Source organism: Calidris pugnax, unplaced genomic scaffold, assembly GCF_001431845.1.
Source record: "Calidris pugnax isolate Ruff unplaced genomic scaffold, ASM143184v1 scaffold103, whole genome shotgun sequence".
Lineage (NCBI taxonomy): Eukaryota > Metazoa > Chordata > Aves > Charadriiformes > Scolopacidae > Calidris > Calidris pugnax.
The window spans coordinates 19,347,105-19,367,393 of record NW_015090990.1 but is presented as its reverse complement, the minus strand read 5'-3'; the positions used below and the strand labels follow the sequence as shown (position 1 = coordinate 19,367,393).

At 43.1% G+C, this 20,289-nt stretch overlaps 1 protein-coding gene and 1 long non-coding RNA gene across 2 annotated transcripts in view; one reads left to right on the top strand and one right to left on the bottom strand.

Moving 5' to 3' along the window:
* TMEFF2 (transmembrane protein with EGF-like and two follistatin-like domains 2) overlaps positions 1-20,289 on the bottom strand; it is a 134,916-nt gene that overhangs the window by 5,223 nt on the left and 109,404 nt on the right. Inside the window, exons 8-9 of the mRNA XM_014954156.1 lie at positions 3,412-3,535; positions 1,737-1,895 (exon numbers count right to left, since the gene is read on the bottom strand). Coding sequence (XP_014809642.1) covers positions 1,737-1,895; positions 3,412-3,535 — 283 coding nt within the window. The remainder of the gene's footprint in view (positions 1-1,736; positions 1,896-3,411; positions 3,536-20,289) is intronic.
* On the top strand, positions 3,832-12,066 carry LOC106895199. The gene is made up of 5 exons (XR_001413381.1): positions 3,832-4,201; positions 5,643-5,734; positions 7,439-8,066; positions 9,469-9,700; positions 10,339-12,066. It is a non-coding gene; the product is annotated as an uncharacterized LOC106895199 (long non-coding RNA).

The following is a 20,289-nucleotide window of genomic DNA, read 5'->3' as shown; positions in this document are numbered from 1 at the left end:
AACGACAGCTAGAAGATTTACAGCAGTGGTCTTGTGTGGCTCAGAGGCAGGGTTTGGACAGAGTGCACCAAAGTCATTTGATAAAGTCATTAGGTGAAGCTGCACTGAAATGAGCAGCAAAGAATTTGGCCGCAGCGGCCTCTGAGTGAGGGAAGCTTCCTTTCTTTCTCCCAGGAACCTGGTAGGGTGATTTTAGTGCTTTCAAGAGTTCAGGGTATGGAGTTCAAACCAGAAGAGTCAGGTTCTCCAAAGGAGATGACTTCAAAAACTCGATTACTTATGCATATGCTGCCGAAACGCTCTCTTGTCATGTGGATTTCTCTTAGGCCACTTAAGAGTACACTTTTGCAAATGTATCTTGAATTATTATGCTGGGATGGAAGATGCTCTGCAGTAATTACATGCATTACAGAAAGAAGTCAAAAGATCATAAATTAACTTGGTTACAAAGTGTGCGGGAAAAGGTACCGTCTATGTATGAAAACAGTGTGATGGGTAATTTGCATTACAGTACCACATCCCTCAGAGCACACTGTCGTCACTCTTCAATATAAAGTATTCTGCATTACTCTGTCAAGGTGACAAAACTAGAGTCACTTGACAAAATGTTACTATCGGTTACTACACCATCTTCTTTTTGTTACTACACACTACATTTTTGGTTGTTTGAATTACTTCTGTGAATATCACCACAATATAATCTGTTGCCTCATTCAGTATTTACCTGTGAGTTGATGGGCTCAACTTGGCCAAAAAAGTAGCTACGTTTCATCAGATGGTTTTAGTTTATGTCTTTAGCCCAGAGAAGGACTTACAATTTTTTTGGAGGTGTCTTTTCTAGAAACAAATGCTAGACTTCCAGCCAGGTAGTGCAACACAGGGACAGAGATATATTAGAGATTTTATTTTTTACAGAGGTATGGTACCGGGATTTTATTTTTTTGTCTTTTAAAAAGGAATTTATTTCTAAAAGAATGGTTTGTTAGTGTTCCTAGCTGAGTGAATTGAACCTCGTAATTTCTGAAAGAAGCCTGAAGACTCCTGAAGTTCACACCTTACCCCAAGCCCTCCCAGATGCAGTAGCACAGTTCAGTAGGGAAGCAGAGCAGCACACGTAGGAGGGGCAGGATTGCATTCACCCCTCTTGTTCTGAACTACCCTGGGGCTTTCATTTCTATTCAAATAACCCTTTCCTCCTCGTTAAAAAAAAAAATTAAAAATCATATATGGCTTGGTGTACCACTATCTAGTGAAGACCTTAAACACGTGCGGTACCTTTGAACATGTATACAAGCTTAATGAAATCATTTAATCAATGGGATTGCAAACAGGCTTAAAAATTTGTATGCTTTGCCTGATTAGGACTAAGGGAATGGGCCCTTGAGGAAACCAGATGGAGATATGATTAGTTTTATTAAGTGTTGATCCAGCTGCTGTATTTATATTCCTTGTATTTATATGAACGATATTTGTCCAAGCATCTGAATACAAAATAGGAAACTTCATTTGCTGTAGGCACCGTTGCCACCTGAGTTTGATTAAGATGGAAGTAAAAATTCAGTCATAATAATGAAACAGCAGTGGCTGGCTGGACCAGGCAATATCTTCTGTTTGTTGGTGAATTAAACACTATTTGTTATCAGTAGCGTCAATGCAGAAATCTGTATAATCAGCGCACAAAGTAGGAAAAACAAAAGTCTTTTCTTTTCCTATTGCGAAGTACCAGAGATACTGACCTTGTAATACAGAGGACTACAACACAGATGATAGCAATCTGGATGGTTCCAATCACAGCTGCTATTAAGACATACTGAAATCGTACTGGACCTGGAACCACATATAAAACGCTGTAGTCCTTTTTTTCACAGTGTTGTCCAGTATAGCCAGCATCACATCTGAAACAAAAAAGATTTTTTCCAGTTATACTTGCTGCCTTCAAAGAATGCCAAAAATAATTATACCTGAAAAAGAAATAATCAGTGGTCTAAGCATAAGCTTATGTGGGCTTTTTTCAGGATGGTACCCCCCAAGAGAGAACTGATGCCTCCTCAACCTCTCAGAGGGAAGACTTCAGGTCCTCAGCATCACCATCATCTGCGAGAGTGAACAACGCTGCTACAGTGCCAGGTGCCCAGGGACTGGGACTTGTCTAGCATCAAGTGGAACTACTTGCACGTTGTGATGAGAAGCCATTTAGTTCCTTGCACAACATATTTTAGATTTCTCCCTTTCTTTGGGGAGGGGGGGGAGGGTGAAAAGCCATCAAGTTGTGGCTCCTTATGCAGATTACCCCTAAGGAGGTGATAAGCAATCATCCAAGCTCCGTATGAAATGTGATTAGATGTTCTTGAAAATGGATACATCATTTACATTTTGTCTGGTTGCTATAAAAAACCCCTCTGTTGATGCTGCAACCATCCACCCCAATGCCGCCTGCTGCGCTGCTCACCAGTTCCCATCCTGCAGCCTGACATCTCCCTTCTGTGATTTTGGGGAACAAACAGTGGTTTTCCCATTTTAGCTCTTGCCTTGTTTCCCCTAAAAAGCCCAAGCAAGAAGATGCAAAAATCCAGGTGAGTAGTAGCAGCAACCAGAAGAGACCGAGCCAGATTGCCTGGGCTCCTCTCAGGAGTGTTAGTGGGACTAACCCGGCTGGGTTAAGGCTTGGACTTCCACCCTTTTCCTTCCCTGCATTCCCACAGCAGCCAGCAGCTTGAGGAAAGGACATTTTCCAGTTGCACGGAGAATGCAGCAGCTGCAAAGGGCAAAACGTGCCCTGGCTGTCTGTGGGAGCTGAGAGAAGTTGGTTTGAGGATCTGTCCTGGGGAGTAAGTCTGGTCTGGTCTGAATCTTTGCTCTCCCAGTCCAATGTCCCAGGAAAAATGGTGCTTCATGTGTAAGAGTCCTTTTCTTTGCCACCGGGCTGGTGGTTGGACTTCAGAAGTGATATCCCCACCTCTGCAGGATGGCATTTATGGCAGAAACACATGCTTCTCCTCCCCGCCCTGACCTCCTCCAAAGCCACCTCCCGCATGAAGGAGCCACCTTCCCCTCAACCCACTGCCCTACGAGCATCACATCACCCCTGTCACAGCAGAGCAATATCCCTGGTGGCACTTCTTAGGACTGAGGAGGCTACCTAGCAGCTGCCTGAGCACTTGTGAAGTGCTTTTAAAAATATATCTAAATATAACTGTAGGTTACTGAATGTTTTTTACAATCAATTAACATTGTGCATAACTCAATACGCTTTTGCCACATAAAATGGGGACTTCGTTGAATAATTTAAGTCTAATGGGTTTTGTAGCACAAAGGTTACCATGATTTTCCATAGTTTATCAAGACTAAGAGTTATTGTAAGTTGATATTTTCACGTGTGCAGCCTTTCCTTCTTAGTAGGAGAAGGGTTACCTGCAAGACGGTTCCAGCATGTTAGTGGAGTGCTCACACTTGCCGTGCATGCAGAAGCCATTGTAATGCTCTGGACAAGGGATGTAGATCCCTCTTGCACTTTCTTCCAGTTTATTTGCATTCTCTGTGAACACAGGTGAAGGAAACGTTAGCCTGACAGTGCAGGGTAAAGTGAAATGATGGAAAGAACTCAAAGTATAAAAGAGAGGAAAATCAGAAGAACAGGTTGTGAAAGACATTGTTTATGGGAAGCCAGAGCAAAGGTTTGCACCTTGAGATAGGTAGGCTGATGTAGATGCAAAGCTTTGCAAGGTTTTCTGTTGTTCTCTTGAATATCTAATTCCTGTAAAGTTACAGCAAATGAAACACAAGAAAAAATAATTTGACTATTCAAAGACTTATTACAGAATAACACATGAAGAACACTTGATCATTTCTATTATCCTCTCCAGACTGTCTCCTCACACCCAGGCAAGCCTAGGAGGAAGACTCTGGACATTTGCATGTAATACACCATTATGATATATTTGGTAGTCCAATATAACATATTCAGAAAGATAATTTTATGCTGAAGTAGAGGAGAAGGAGTCCAGAGCTTAAGGTTATCATCAGTGCTGCATGCCCGTGCCCCAGGCCTCCTCCCCTTCCCACAGTATGGGAATCTTTAAACTGCATTGACCTTTTGTGCTTTCTTCTGCAGCTGTTCAAGAGCCACTGAGACTGCAAATCCTGGAAAATACTTCCCTCCTCGTAGCCAGGAAAATGGGGACTTCATTTAGTTTTGACACAGGTATGTGCTCAGCCTTCACATCATGGGCTGAAATGCAGACTGTTACTTGCAATAAACTCACATGCATTTTGTAGAGCACCGAGGTGTAAATTAATCTGGGTAATTTTGGCAAATTCTTCCATTTAACCAATACTTACAATATCTCAAATGGTAAAAGTCCTTTTTCTTTGATAGTACCATCTAGCCACAATTAATTAAAAACAAGAAAAAAAATCTCATGATAGATGTCTGAGGAAATGTAGCTTGCACACAAATAAGTTGAAGCGTTTGTATCCTCCAAAGGAAGTCCCTGAGTGTTATGAAACAATTGCAATTTGTGTTCTGCCTCCAAGCCAGCCGTGCCGGCGGTAGGTATGCTGAGGTATTATCCCACCTTTGGGAAAAGTGTGTGCAGCAGATCCAAGATTCAGATTTTCATAATGAATTTCTTTCCTGTCGCTGCTGTCCAAGGAGAGTTTCAAGAGTCTCTAACAACTTGCACTAATAAAGTTGGTTATATTGTCCTTATGTTAAAACAGGCGAGGACAAGCTCCCAGCAAACAAGAATGACAAGGCAACCCCTACATCCCTTTAGGCAGCATTAACTTCTCTTCTGTTATTAGGACTTTTGGGACATTTCAGCACGAGTGCTAAATTCTCTTCTCGGGAAAGACAAAGAGAACAGGGATGGAGAGATGGGAGGCAGCAGCTCTAGACTTATGTCCCAGCCCCAGCTCTGTTTTCTCTTAACCTCAGGAAAAAAAATTGCAGCAAACATGAAAGCACAGCCTGTGAAGTCATAAACCTAATAAACAGTACTTAATTTTAATCTTTTTTATTAAAGAGAGGAAATTTCATTCATGTGCTTCCATGAGATACTCCAGCCTGTAGGTCCCCAGAGAGGTACAACAGGCACTGGCCTTCTGGGCTACTTGCCATACAGTCAGGTTGCTGTGAGGCTACCTCTGCCCCACGGACTGCCAGGGCATGGTTTTAAGGGCATTTCTGCCTCTCCTGGCCCCCTGCTTACGCTGGGACACCCGTGCCAGGCTGCCACCCAGGCTGCACAGAAGCTGCATCACGGCGCAGTGACGATGCCTGGGACTTGGGGCTGATGGCTGTTCCTGGGGTGGCACAGAGAAGACACCTTGACAGGTAGATCCCGATGTGCTCGGGACTTGTTGGACTCCGTACATGGGTAGTGGTCATCTGTGCACCATGTCCAATGGCTTCTGGGTTGCTGGACCTCTGCTATGGTCCACATTCAAATGTATTTCTGTCCAGGAAACTGCAGCAAGAAATATGGGTTCCTGATTAATACACGTTTTTTTATTGTGGGATATATATTATGCTATTTCCTTCAAATCTTCCATTATCAAGAGGAAGTTTGCTTCTTTTCTGAAGAACAGGAGACTGCTCTGCATGTTTGTGTGTTTGTGTATCTCTGATCCTTCCTTCTCAGGTACCAAGATATTCCTGTGATGTCCATGTGCCACCAACAACCAGCTTGAGAATCCCGGATCTCTCAGAGGAGCCAGAAGCGTTGCTAAAACGGTAGGATACCATTTGGTTTCTTTTTTTTTTCAAAGGCACGCTTCAAGATGGTGATGGAAATTGTTACTTTCAGGACAGACTAATCTGCTAGGACTTGAAAGGGGGACCAGGACCTCTCCCAGACTTGCAGATGCTCTCACTGTGTGTGGGCTGTAGGGCTGGTAAAAAGAGGAATGATTTTTCCTCCTCCTGCAGTCATGTGGGTAGAAACCGTGTTTTCTTTATAAAGGTCTCTAGCATACTTTAAAGCAAATCTAGGATCCTGCAGAACTTGCAGTTACACCTCTAAGTGTAACGTTATGATAGAAAATGCTTTACTCAATCAAAAATGAGATGGCCCAAGCTTCACTAGCATCTCATAGGATAAACACTTCATATGGGAAAGCTTGTCATCTGGCTTGGAAGAAACCACAAAACTTCAGACACGAATTGTCTGTAGTCCCTTATTTTGACTGATGGCTGCTCTAAAAGAGTTAGGCATTGAACGAAAAGGCAGAAAGGTGGAAAAAACTTGTATTTATTTTGATCTGCCATTTTGGTCGTTTGAAAGACAGACCACAATGACAGCATCATTTACTTCAGACAAAGAAGCTCCCCTCCTTTTCCAGCACGTTTGAATTAACGCTCAAAAATACCCCTGCCTAAAAAAACCAGTTTTCTTATTACACAAAACATCTTTTCTGATTCAAAATAGAGACCCAAACACCAAGACATGCTTTAAAAGTTCCTTCATATTAAAAGTGACTGCTCTCATTCCTGAAGGATCCGAGCACTTCTCAGTAACCCAGCCATCAATGAGATACCATCATGAATACTTCACAGGGTTTACATCACTATGAAACAAGAACTATACATAATTTCTAAAAAGAGAGGGCATGAATAAAAAAACAAGTTTAATTCATGAATCAAAAAAGAACTTTTCAAAGTTCAAAAAAGCAAAACTAAATGAAATAAAGACTTTCTCCCTTATTATAATTTTGGATTATTTATAAATTCAGTGCTGGAGGCAATCCTCACTAATCAGGCTACAGTATCACCAAATTAGGGAGCTCTGCTACCACATCAACCTTACACCTACAGAGAGCAAAGCTTAAATACAAAGTTACCCATTTTTTTCCAAGTGCAGCAGATCAGTATTCATAGAGCAAGAATACCGACTAAATTCACAGTCAGATTTCAGTAGCTCCTCTTCAAACATTAGACTTGCGGCATTGTTATTGGCAACTATGCATGAAAGTTTTATTTGCACCAAAAAGACAGATTTGTACCTTTTTGTGATGGCTAGAATTTGAGACAGAAGCTGTAAAGCCCTAAGATAAAAACTGGAATGACTGGGTCGCTCTCTCCTATCTCTGTATGAATGTAATTCCTGCCACATTTCTCAAAATACTTCCTCTTTTCATTTTAAAAAGAAATACACCCTCACCCTCCAGATCAACTGTATTCAGCAACCTTTTTCCTGAAACATTTTTCTGATAGAAAACATCTCTTTGATGAAGCCAACATCTTTTGCATTTCTGGAGCATTTTTTGCATCTTTAGCCTAACATGACATTTCATATTGTTCACATCTTTTGTTAGTGCCAGAACATGACATGATAGCCTATCGTATAAGATATACTAGTCAAAACAGATTATTTTTAAATGCGTTGAGGCCAGATGCTACTTTGTGTAGACTGAAACAGCTTATCATCTTGCTTTCTAGAAGAGCCTCCCAGTTGAACACTTGCTCTCCAACCCTCCTGTGGATGGCAGGGAGATGCCGAGACCATGAGCTATTTCGCTGGGGTAAGAAATTAGATCTTTAAAAATTATCCAGTGTGACTAACCACCCACTCAGTCATCTTGCTTTTGCTGATGGGTTAGCTTTTGAAATGTTAAATAAATTATTTAAAGCGATCTTGTCTAAATTCCTTAATATCTCTGGCTGTTCCTGTCCTCTGTTAAGAAACAGTGGAAGAATTGTTTCAAATATATTTTGTATTATTTTTATTTTAATTTCTGGATTAGCTATGCCTTTACTTCAAAGTTTCTGGAAGCTGAATGTGCGCCACTGGGATACTCAGGTAAGTATCTTGGTGAAGGCTGAAATTCAAAAGCCAAAACATTGTGCCTGCTTGCAGGACCCAACTGCAAGGGATGAGCCCAACGCAGGCAGCTTCTGCTCTGGGCAGCCTCACCGGTTCCCAGCTCCCATCTGAACCACCGTGGAGCTTCTGTTACACAACTGAACATGTGGAGCAGCGCCACTGACGAACAAATGAATTCATTAGTGCCCTTGATGAGGATTATATGAAGTACTGCCTGGAGTGCCCGGAAAATTCTTTCCAGACGTAAGTTCAAGCAATCCACTTCGGGGAAATTCAGTGAAAATCCAGGCAAAATTAGGATTCTTATGTCCAAAAATTGACTGCCAGGCACTTAACGATCAGTTCTGCAAGGCTGATAATTCTGTTGTTCTTTATGTTTGAAGCCGTGAGACTTTCTAGGTGATTTCAGGCAAGCAAAGTAGAGAGCCACAGCCTATATGTTTGGATTTTAGCATTTTCACTGTTGTACAGTGCGTACTGCTGGAGCTCATGGAAATAATAACTAACCATATGAGAAAATATTGACTCCTGTACACTGTGTACCTTGTGTACAGTCACCACTGGATATAGGGAGGTCTTACAAATACACACATATATATATACACATATATATCATCAAATAAGGGATGGGATGCTGAATCATGCACAGCAAAAGCTATTTTGATACCTATCTCATTAGAAACAGTGGTTAAGGAGAATTGACTTACATAATAATTTAATCTTTTAATACTGCTGAGGTCAGTCAACTTTGCAGCTGAAAGCTCTCGCTGATATTGAGGTAGTGACTCCTTACATATCACATTTTCAGAGGATTTATGAAGGGGGAAAGGGATTCTTGGGTCAAATGTATGTTCTTAACCTTCTCAACCCGTCTTAGAAGCGTGCCCCCCCCCACTCCTTTTACCTCCTTGGCAGCTCTCCCAAGGATATGCTGTAGAGCACAGCACTGGGGACTTAACAAAGCTCTTTTGCTCTGCACGGTAGAGACTTGGTGTGACAATTTGTATTTGAAATCAAACTAAAGGTCCAGAGAGTAGCAGCCTGTGGAACAAAGGTAGAGGATGCCCTGAGTTTTGTGGAAGAGCTTTGGTGATTGACTGGGGGTGGGAATCTGAATCTTATGGATGAACCTAGGGACAGTCTATGTTACTCAACTGCAGTCTTCACAGAGTCAGCAACTGCTGCTCTTCTGGAGGAAGAGGGAACTTCCTCAGCCCAGCAATGTTTGCAGCATCTGCAGAGGTTCAAAGATCCCTCTGCAAAGTCAGGAGGAATGGGGTGGTAATGGTGTTACTCTGCACAAAAGAGCAGAATTGCTTCAGCAGGTTAGCATCTAACAAGAATTAAAGTCCCACAGCAACTTAGGAGGATGAATTCCTGAAGCAGGCTTCCTACTAATGAAGAACCATGCTGATAAATCCCAGCTCAGACCCTGCTCTAAAGAGAGAAAAGAGATTTCTCAGGAGTCTTTGCTCAACAACTCCAGACTCCTTGCCCTTGACAAAGGTGCCAGCAGCCACGCTGCCATCCACCACCACAGCTATACTTCGTCATTAACAGCTGCTCAGATCTGACCTATTAATTATCTTGACACAGTACGTTCTCTTCTTTTAAAACCTTTAATACCTTGCTCTCCATCTTACAGAGTATCTCTTTTCAATGAAGAAAACGTGTGCAAGCAACTCGCCTGAAAATCCCCGTTTGGGTGGGCGTTGGAGTGAGGATTCAGGAGGAAGCGCTTGCTGCCGCGCAGGGGGGAGCTCAACAGCCCACTCTCCCTGAGAGCGAGTGGAAAGTGAGACACCAAATGTCAGCTGAAAACGTCTGGCACCACTCTGTTGCAGCCCCAGCCTAAATTCGTCCTGCAGCCACTCCAAGTAAGAACTTCCAGCCAGTCTTTCTACATAAACTGCACAAAAAACCACCATCCCCATATTAGCTATTTTACCAAGAGCAAAAAAAGAAATGGAACTTTGTGAATTAAATTACATTCACTTCTTTTCTCAGGCACAAAATAGGCTTGCTCAACACAGTAATTTATTAATTTTAAATGCCCCTATGCAAATGAGTTCCCTGGAATAAGATAACATCCACTTTCCTTTTTAAAAATAATCTAGTGCTTTTTATGTTTGAAATGATGGCAAGATGTCCTAGTGCATTTGGAAAAAAATATTGTGCTCTGTCTTTTGCAGCAATGTATTGTAATTATTCAGCCTGCTGCCATAATTAATAATAGAAACCAATGAATTAAGACACTAATAATCCCCAGATGTTCAAACGGAGAACAAAATACTTTCAGCTTGTCAGCATATGTATGTGGGCTATGCTATATATGTTGGAGCTATCTCTGAACGTTTGAAATTGAGAAGCACTTTTATTTTCAACATCTGTGAACACATCTTCCTTATTTGAGAAACTTGAGAATAATTTTCCGGCGTGTAACAAGACCATTTGTCTACTCAAAACTAAACATAACCTTGTTTTTTCTACTCTCATTTGTTTTTTCGGTGGCCAGAGTCCACCTGTACTCCGTGGCGAGGCACGGCTGCCTTACCCTAGAGACCGACAGACTCCCAGCAGCCAAGGCTCCTCCGAAAATAGCACAGCAGCACAAGCACAAGCCAGCACCCATTGCTGACACGTATTAGCCAGGCTCAAAGAGAAAAGAAAGAAACACCACGTGGGCTGACATCTTGCTCTGAACCAACATCTTCTCCGTGTTCAGGTGCTCGCACCGGGCACAATTCCTACCTGGGGCGCCGGTTTCGTTCAGGGAAGTCAAGCCCAGAGCAGGCTGTTGTCTCACCTCGTCTGACCTCCTCTGCTCCCCCACCACCCCATTTCATCCACCGACCCCTGCCCAGGCCGCGGGTGAAAGCAGCCACCACTGCTGTTTGATGTGGGTGCCATACACTCGGTTTGAGGACATCAAGAGGTGACACACTGACCTCCAGCAGCTTCGTGGAGCAGCTCACCGCTGCCTGTGATCGGCACCTGCCAGCTTCCCACTCTGTAGACTGGAAAGGTCTTCAGCTCCCCATACCGTCCCTGTGTCAGCTGTCACAAGGTCACCTCTCAATACTTTTGTGGATAAAGTACACAGAGGGAGCTCTTTAAGGCCACCGCCACGGGGGCAGGGCTGGAGGCCAGCGATCACTGCCACGGATGTGATTTAATGATGTGGGGCCGTATTGTAGAGTTATCAAAGCCCCGGGTAAAGGGACCCTTACAGTTTGTGCTTCCTTTTTTTGTTTCAGGATTGAATAAATCTGCGTTAACCCCATTCCTAGAATAGATTAAATCCCTCTTTGTGCTAACTCAGCTAGTCTTTGGTTTTGGCAGGCCGCTGACGTTCCCTTCACTCAGATCCCCCTGTCTAAGAGAGATGCTGCTGTCCCCATGGGAGCAGCTTCCTCCCCCTTTGGAAACCAGCCATGGAAAGGAATAAAGACGTAGTTTTTCTCCTGACGTATGATCTCCTTAGGCAGCTCATGACAGAGTCCTTAGAGAACGAGTTAACCTTATTATTATTTTAATTCTGTGTTGAAACAAAGTTGGTGTCAGTTTAGAGATTTGTGAGGTTCCCTCGTGCTGGAAGGCAGAGGGGTGGATGCCGTACCCATCACACACAGCGGGGCACGAGCAGAGCGGGGGTCACCCCCCTGTGACAATTCCTCCCGATGGCTCTGCTGCTGGCTCACTTTCCTTCCCATCCGCCTCTCCTCAAGCTCCTCATTAGTGCCAGAGCTGGAGGTGGTCAAAAACCGATGGTGGGAACCAGACCAAGGCTCCTATCTATGTCTTCTCCCCTGAAAAAGCATGCCTGAGAGTTGCAAATTACTCTTTAATACCAGATTAAACAGAGCTAGAAATACCATTCCAGCATGTGGATGTTAGCAGCAGCAGATGCTTCTTTATATGACAAAATTGTGTTTCCTCCAGAGCAGGCATCCATAGACCTACAGAATGGGGCAGAGGGTGGCTAGAGGGATGCTGACATAGGAAGCATCTCTACATCCAGCACTGTCTTCTGGGGCACAGGAGCCAGATCATCAGCCCCGTGCAGCACGTACAAACACAGCTTCTCCTTAGCAGCAAAACCAAACGGCAGCTATTCATAACTGTTCCTGCTCTAACGCAAAGCGACGCCGCAATATTGGTTAACTTAGTTAAGTGGTGATTAAGGAACAAAACTCCCTGAACTTGACCAAGTGGTGTCCTGCTGTTTCTGCTTTGTGTGTTACTATGCAATTTTTATAATAAAGCAGCCTTGCTAGTGCAGCACTTGGAGAGTGGCTTATTTATATGTAGATGCAGCTATATGACATTTCCAAATGCCATACATTTGCATATGAAGGTTCCACTTTTTTTCCCCCTCCTTCGAGTAAACAGAGTCTGCAGTGACTCCAAATCAGAGCTTTCACTCAACTGGAGCTTTCTCCGTCCTCCTTAAGAAGCTTAAAAACCCCTCAAACATCTCATTTTCATAACTTGGCAACCTTGGCTATCAATAGTGTCTATGGGCGGGTCTTTTGATTTACAGCTGCACCTTTGATACCGAACAAAGCACAGGGAGCAGAACTGTGAGACCTTCAGATTTCACGTGAAACGGCTACAGCTAATCTGCAATACAGATCAATACTTGCGAATACACCTCGGACATGTGATGGAAGCTCGTGGTCATCCTGAAAAAGGCTGTGGGTCACATTCATTATAGCTATGAAGATGGTATCGATTTTTGTCACTGCTCTTTCACTTGAAAGCAAGAGCAGGAGCTTGTTGCAAGAGCTGCCGGGGAGCTCCGAAGCGGCAAACCTAAGATGAAACCACAACCTTACGTAATGCCGGGAAAGCCAAGTGGACATTATATATTCAGCTTTCTCGTCGCACAAAGATAAGGCTGAAGCAGATGGTATGTGGGCAAAGTTTCAACCTGAATACATTGCCTTCTAAAAACCAACGGCGCTAGGAAACCGTCCCAGTTTTGTGGCACGAGGCGGATGAAGGCGTTACCTGCCCAGCACGGAGCCGCCCGACGCGGGGCCCCGAGGTAGGTGTTACGGAGGAGCTGGGAGAGCTTCCCGTTGGCAAGGGGTGTGTGGGAAAACAACGACTCTCCACACCGCTCACGTACCACCTCGTGCGAGTAGTGTGAATTATGTATAATCCCCAGATTGAGCCCCATTCTCGTACACGTTTGTGCTGGGACGGAAGCTGAAGGAAGCAGTCTTCTGGCATCACCAGGCGGTGTGGGAGGGCTGATGGCACACGGAGAGGACGGTGCAGTCACCAGGAAATCAGCTGTTCCCCCTCTCCCATAGCTCAGCTCTGCTCCACGGCTGCGAGCAGACCTCCTCCACATCCCTGCCTACCCCGTGGGTGGGCAAACACCGAGGTGAGGACGAGCCGCTCCCTCGAGCCCCTTCTCCGCCTGCTGTTAGGGGACTGCGACAGGCACTGCCCGACTGTGACAACAGGCACCACAACCCCCAGGAGTCACCTTTCACCATCGCCGCGGTCTTACCTTATGGAGTTTCACCCATCTGCCGCCGCATTTCTAGAGGACTTCGTCTCCCTCCCCCCGCTGACTGGTAGATAGCATCAAATATGACAAATGGGGTGAGGTGCCAGAAAGCTGATAAATACTTTTGATACGGCCCTAAAAATAGTGAAGGGATATTTGTACCTCTCTGACACTTCTCCAAGAGTAGATGGATATGCATGACCTAAGTTTTAAGACGAGTGTCAAGAATATTGATGTGTGGAAGGAGCAAGATCATTTCCCTGGCACCGCCCCGGGGGACAGTGGCACTGACTAACGATGCTTCCCGACTCCCAGCCAGGGGAGGGCTGCATCTTCCCTGCCCAGCCAGAAAAAAAAGGAATTCTGGTTGCCAGTTCAGCTCTGCCCACCCAGAACGTATCTCTGCCTCTGGGGCGATGATTAAGTGGGAGAAACGGGGTGCAAGTGCTCTCTGTGTCTGGTAGAACTTCTCATGGCTCACACCAGGGCAGGCTGTGACCTCTGTAGGACTCGGAAGGACCACATAGGAATTAAACTGTCTGAGGTCTTACTTCATAAACACAGTGGGGTAAAACACGCAGCACGGTTCTGATGGAATAAAATGATAGATTGGGTAAGAGCTATAAACAATAATTTTGGTGGAGATTTGTTCCGGAGGTCTAGTGAAACAGAGCATTGTAGTGCCCCAAGTTATAGCCCAGCCATTGCTGCCAGGCTAACTTGTGCTCCACATGTGATCAAGCCTGGTGTGTTTCTGGGGGCACACCCTAAAAATTTAACTTAGGATTTATGAACCATCTCTGGAAATGCGGAAGTCAAACTCATTTTTTTCCTCTCTCCTCCAATCCCTACAATCATGTAGACTCCAAAGGTCTCAAATTCACACATGCAATCCCAGTGTCCTGAAGCTATTCCTTCTTTGGCACCTGTGGAGGTGACCGGCAAGAATATAAGTACAGATGCAACTGGTGGCTCTTCCAGTTTTTAAGGACTACATTGATAAAAATTGCTTTTAAGCAATTTTACTGCGGATTAAGAAAGCACATTCTCATGTTTGTATGGAGATGCACCTATCATCTGCGTCTGCCTGACTATATCATGAGGAACATACACATCTTATGTAACGTGAAGCTGCATTCGCCATCAATCCTTGCTCTGTCTCCGCAGCTTTGTGAGTGGCTTTTACTGGCAGGAAGACGGGGCAGGCAATCAATGAAACAAACCAGGAGCTTCATTTTGAGAAACTGCTTCCAATAATAGCGCACCCTAATCCAATTACCAGGCTGTCCCCTAATTTCCAATAGGAACTCCGGGTCCAAATGGACTGTTTTCTGCGGAGATCAATGGATGGCAAGAAGCAGTAGTGGAAAAGGTCTCTGACTTATTTTTAGGACTGCCAGCACGACGTTACAAGAATTTACTTTTTGGTTGCACGCTTCAAACAAACACAAAAAATTACAACTGAAAGCAAGTATGAATGGCACAACTGTCAGAGAGGTTTGATGGAAGACACGGAGGCAGAAAGGTTACTCAGGTACGTGACAGCACGGACAAGTAGGTCAGGGATGTCATTTTGGCCACAAGGCGTTTTCTTCAGTCTTTTTGATGACCTGAAGGTTCTACAGCCACAGTTTTGCTCTAATTTTTGATTACTAAAAGCAGTCTTTTTTTTCTTTTTGGGGGGCAGGGGGAGGGCGCCAGTCAATAAGGTGCTGCCAAGCTGGAGCACGACACCCATTTGGCTCCCTTCCCTCCTTTCTTTTTTTCCAAGGTAGCATCTGTGCTTGTAAAAATATGCTACCCAAGAGAATTCATCCAGGAAACTGAAGAAAGAGCTGCAGAATTTGGGGGAAGCATGTGTAAGAAAACAGGAGACTGAATTAAAAATACCTAAATCCCATATAAGATATTTTTGAATGCTTCCTGAATCCCGTGCCTGGCAAATCCCTTGTGCATATCTTGGCTATTTTAGTTGCTAGAAGATAACTCTGAATGGCATGTGACTACTCAGAGATATGTCTGTTCTTGGCTAAAAGCATGGTTTCAGCCATGCTTTTTACTGCTTCTGTTTGGGCTGTTCAGAAAAGTAAATACATTTTACTGGCATGTTGCAAAACTGTGATCACCTCTCCGTACAAAGCAAAGCATTACCCTTGCAGAGGGATGAATCGTGCTCAGTTTGCCTCTGTGTTTACTCACCTGTCTCCCCTGAGTCCTGCATTGCGAGACTCTGGTGGTAGTGGGTCCGCACGGTCTGCAACTTTGCTTTATGTATCTGCCTACTTCTATTGTTAAAATCTTTTGTGGCTGCTCAGAGGATCAGTTTTTAGCAGACTATACGTTAGAAATTCCTACTTGGTAATCAGGACTTCCCATGCCTGAAGCTGGAAAGAGATCCCTTGCTATTCCCAATTTTAAGTGTAGGAGAAAAAGGTAAAACAATATAAAATGCCACTGCAGCAAAGCCTGCTATATTCTCTTACCTAATTTACCAAAGATACACTTTGTTTCCCATCTGTCACGAAACTGTCATATGCAATAGCAGGACAAAGCCAAAACCTCTGCATGATTTTGATTTTGCAACAAAAGGGTCCAATCCTGCCATAAAAAATTAAGGTTTTTTGTCTGTTACTCAAAGGTTACATGCCAAAGGTCTCTCAGGCAATAGCTGGTCTCTGAGATGCAGAGAGGACACCACCCAATCCTGCAGAACATACTTTGTGCCTATCAGTAGCTCCTGGAGCTGAAAGAGCCTCCTCCAGGGCATGGAGCTGAAGACACTGTTAGGGAGTCATCACCTCTCCTTGTCTGATGATTGCAAACTCTTCCAGAAGCACAAAGTCCTTGAAGTGACTTCTCCATGGACCCAGTTCAGACTCTGCCTTCTGAAACAAGCCAACTGCAGATGGGGTCTGGTTGCCTTGTGGCATCCAACTCCCACCAAACTCTTCTCCTCAGACCCCGTGTCTCCACCCGCCTCAACATGCTGATGTATTTTGGCATGAAAGGACACAGTACTAGTGAGGAGCTTGTCCTGCTATTTCTTTCCAAAAAGAGCAAAATAGCTTCTCTACACCACAGAGGTCTGAGATTCATCACTGGTCACACAGCTCATTTTGAAACACAGCCAGAAAAGTATATTAAGAACATCTTTTTTATAAACAAATACCTGCATTTACTGTTTTTATACGCCTGCACCCATTATTATTGTCTTATAGAAGTGCCACAGAAGTGAGCTGTAGAGATGGCATTTGTGTAAATAAAGGGTTTGGTATTTTATCTCACCGCTCACTCCTAGAGCTAATATTCAAAGTGGGAGAAGCTGAATGGAAAAGAAAGGGCAATTTCAGGAAATGGAAAATTTACTAAGAATAAAAATGGATGAGAAAGCCGTACAGAGAAATCACGAAGCCATTAAACTCAATGGCCATTCTCCCACTAGCTTCAGCAAGGCCAGAATTCTATCTGCTGCCTCTTTAAATCTTATTCACTCTTATAACAGTATTTTAAACCAAACAGCTGACATCCTTCTGCCCAGCCAAGGCCCTTTAAATCACTGAAATGCAGGATGGAAAAAAATCCGCAGTGCCAGATGTGTCTAAAAACAGTCACAGTCCTTGTTGAGGCAATCTGCAGAGGAAAATGTTTAGCATATATTATGCCTGACAAAATACTAATAGTTTATCAGTTTTGATATTATAGACTAATAACAAGCTCTTCCATGGCTACTTCATTTGCAGAGTACAGAGGCAGGCTAGACTTACGCCACTTGATTTTAGAACAGTGTTTTTTATTTAATCCTTTCCCATCCTAGCTAGATGGAAGTACACTTCCATTATCAAATGAAATGGTAAATTAAATACCCTGGGGAGGGGGTGCTTTTTATGTATACCTGACACAGCTTTAAACCATAGACAAAATAAAAGAGGGAGATTAAAACCATAGGGAGGGTTTTAATATTTTTTTTTCTCCAGAAAAATATTTTGTCGTTATGTAATGCTGTCTAAAATGGGTAAGGCTGGTGGTAGCAGCAGTAGGCAAAGAAGTGCATTTTGATTTAGTGCTGATAACATTCTGAAATGCACTGCCACTGGTTCTGAAATAGCACATTTCGTTTACAGCTGTTATATTTATGGGAAGAGAGTTTGAGGCTCACCTAATGCTCGTGGGTACGTGGTAACGTGACAGTCCAGACGTGTAAGAAGTCACCTTGCTAAGCAGGTAAACGCAGAGAAATGCTTCCATGGAAAGCAGCAGTGGAGGTGGTATAGCTGGGATTCAAAATGCTGCATCTCCCACAGCATTTCCTACTGCCTGTAAATCATTTCCATTTTTTTAAAGTAACAGTTTTCTGTCACTAGTGGTTTCAGTGTCTCATCCACTAAATGTTAAGAAATACAAAAAAGAACGGGTCCGTTGCATTGCATTGCTTCAACCATCAGTGCAAGACACAGCATTAGCAGCGTATTCCATGAAAAGAAGTGGAACCAGCAGCGAAGTGAAAATGATGCAGCAAGCTATTTGTCTGCTTTTACTTTCTTTACTCAAACTAGGCAAAAAATTGCTACTTGTCTCCGTGTAGTCTAATTCTCAAGGTCTATTAAAAATAAATACACCAGCTCCTCCTTTTCTTCCCCAACCCTATTTCTTTTCACTCTACCAGATGCATTTATACTTCCTGAGTATAGGTGAAAGCCTTTGTTATCTTAAGACTCGGGTTACCATTTCACATGTCTAAATGATCAAATTATCTCGTGTTTGTATAGTAATTTGACATGATGATACTCCTTCTAGAAAAGATGATGTTTCAGTCAGTTCTAAGTAGCAACTTTTCTTACTATACAACTTATTTATTACAACTGTCATAAGCTTTCATCTCATGGTATTTTGATATCTAATATTTCATAAAGAATGCCAAAACATGCCATGAAACAAAATTCTGAAGAAATTCAGTTCCATGAATATTTTAAAATATTTTTTTTTTACTTTTCAGACTAGATCAAACACAAATATTTAAATGTTGATGTTTCCTGAAAACGGATATTCTAGCATCTCATTATAACTTTAACACTCAAATCCTTGGGAAGGCTCTGTAATTCAGAGATTTACAGAAACTAGGCCTAAAATAGAGCTGCTAGGCATAAAAATACACCATGGTACTCCTTAATATCCACTACCCGGTTACCATTAGTGTTGTTGAAAGCAAACAACTGTGCACCATCTCAAACAGCACCCTTCAAGGATGACGCTTGAGCTATTCTTTGGGGAAGATTCACAGAGTCTTGTCTCAAATGCGTTTTTTACTTTCTTTTCTTGTAGGGGAAAGCAGGGAAGTTGAGAAGGGAAAGAAGATGCTATCAAGGGGGAAATGCCTTCATCAAGATGTCAAAAGACCAAAGACAGTTGGGATCTGCCATCTTCCTGGCATGTGGATAAAGTGCAGGGAGCTACAGATCAGTACCTAAAACAGCACCACAGCTGACACAGGGTGAAACCCAGTCATTGTGGCAGAGTATCAGAGGAGGCACACGTGCCACCACCCGCCATCACAGTAAGTCTCAAGCTGTACCTACACACTGGTTGCAGATCATGCTGATGGATCTTCATTTCCATAAACCTCTAAAAACAAAGGCTGGGAAAAATAAATTCTGGGTGTGTCTTTAATTAGAGCATAACAACTGCAAACGATGAAAGTGTTTTTCCAAGGGCCCCTTCCTGCATTCATTTCTTCTGGGTATTCCTTGCCATTAGAGGTCCTATTTAGAAGGAAGGCATCTGGTTGATGACAGCTTGAGAAATCAGGCACATTTCAAGTTGTGTTGAGTTTTAGGGATCACATTTTTATGTGTAAGCAGGAAAGTGTCTTTTTTTTTCCTGCAAGTTCTACCTCCCTTTGAGCTTATTCATCTTTCTGATCAAAACGCAGATACTGAGCAGAGGACAAAAAGATCAGTGGGTACTGAAAGGCTCAGATTTGCTCAGGAAGATGGGTTTCTATGCTCCAAATATGACAAAACATATGTAAACGATATACGATCTGTTTATGGACTGGGACACAAAAAGAAGAATCTGTAGGAACACCTGCGTGAGCTCTGGTCTGCTCATCTCTACTGCGCACACAATTTCTGGTTTTATCCACACTTTTAACAGAACGAAATGTTACAGAGGACTGCTTACGTGACAGTATAAGGGAAAAAAACAACCAGTAAGGTACAGAGTCTTGGGGAAGCAGAAGTGGGAGCCAGTGTTTGGAGCAAGCTGTATGAATTTTGCACAGTTCTGATGGAAACCCCAAATGGAAAAATATACTTACATTACAGACTCCACCTTCACCCCAAATCTTGATGAAGCTTTACACCCGAATTAATTTCCAGGACTTAAATACTTCAGTGATGCTGACAACAGTAAAATAGCCTGGTCTGATTCTCTATTTTTCAGGCTGCCAATATTGGTGTTACAAGTTGGTACTTGCTTTTCCTGTTTGTTTCCTACAGATCAAATTCTTAGCCTGGATGTAGTGAATTTTCAGGCTACCAAGCTTCTAGGCAAATCAAATAGCTTGCTTTATAGTGTTCACTCACAGCATTACTGAATTTGTTTATTACGGGACGAAAAAACAAATGAATTCTGCAACTTTTGATTCACATTCATTAGTGACTAAATTAAGGGCTAAGCTTTAAAGGCACAAATGGAAATGCTCTTTTTCCTTGAGCTACATCAGTCTAGGTAAAGAGATGTCTAGCAGTTCACCTGAGACCTAATTTAAGTTTTAATGCTAACAATTACAGGTTCCATGAGCATGACACTGGGAAATCATAAGTAATGAAAAGGCACAATTTCTCTCATTATAAAACCACAAAAAAACAGAAATCCAAAAAAACAAGTCCCATTTTACCAGGCTTAGTGTATGCAATTCAAAGTTAAAGGAGAACTCTCATAAAA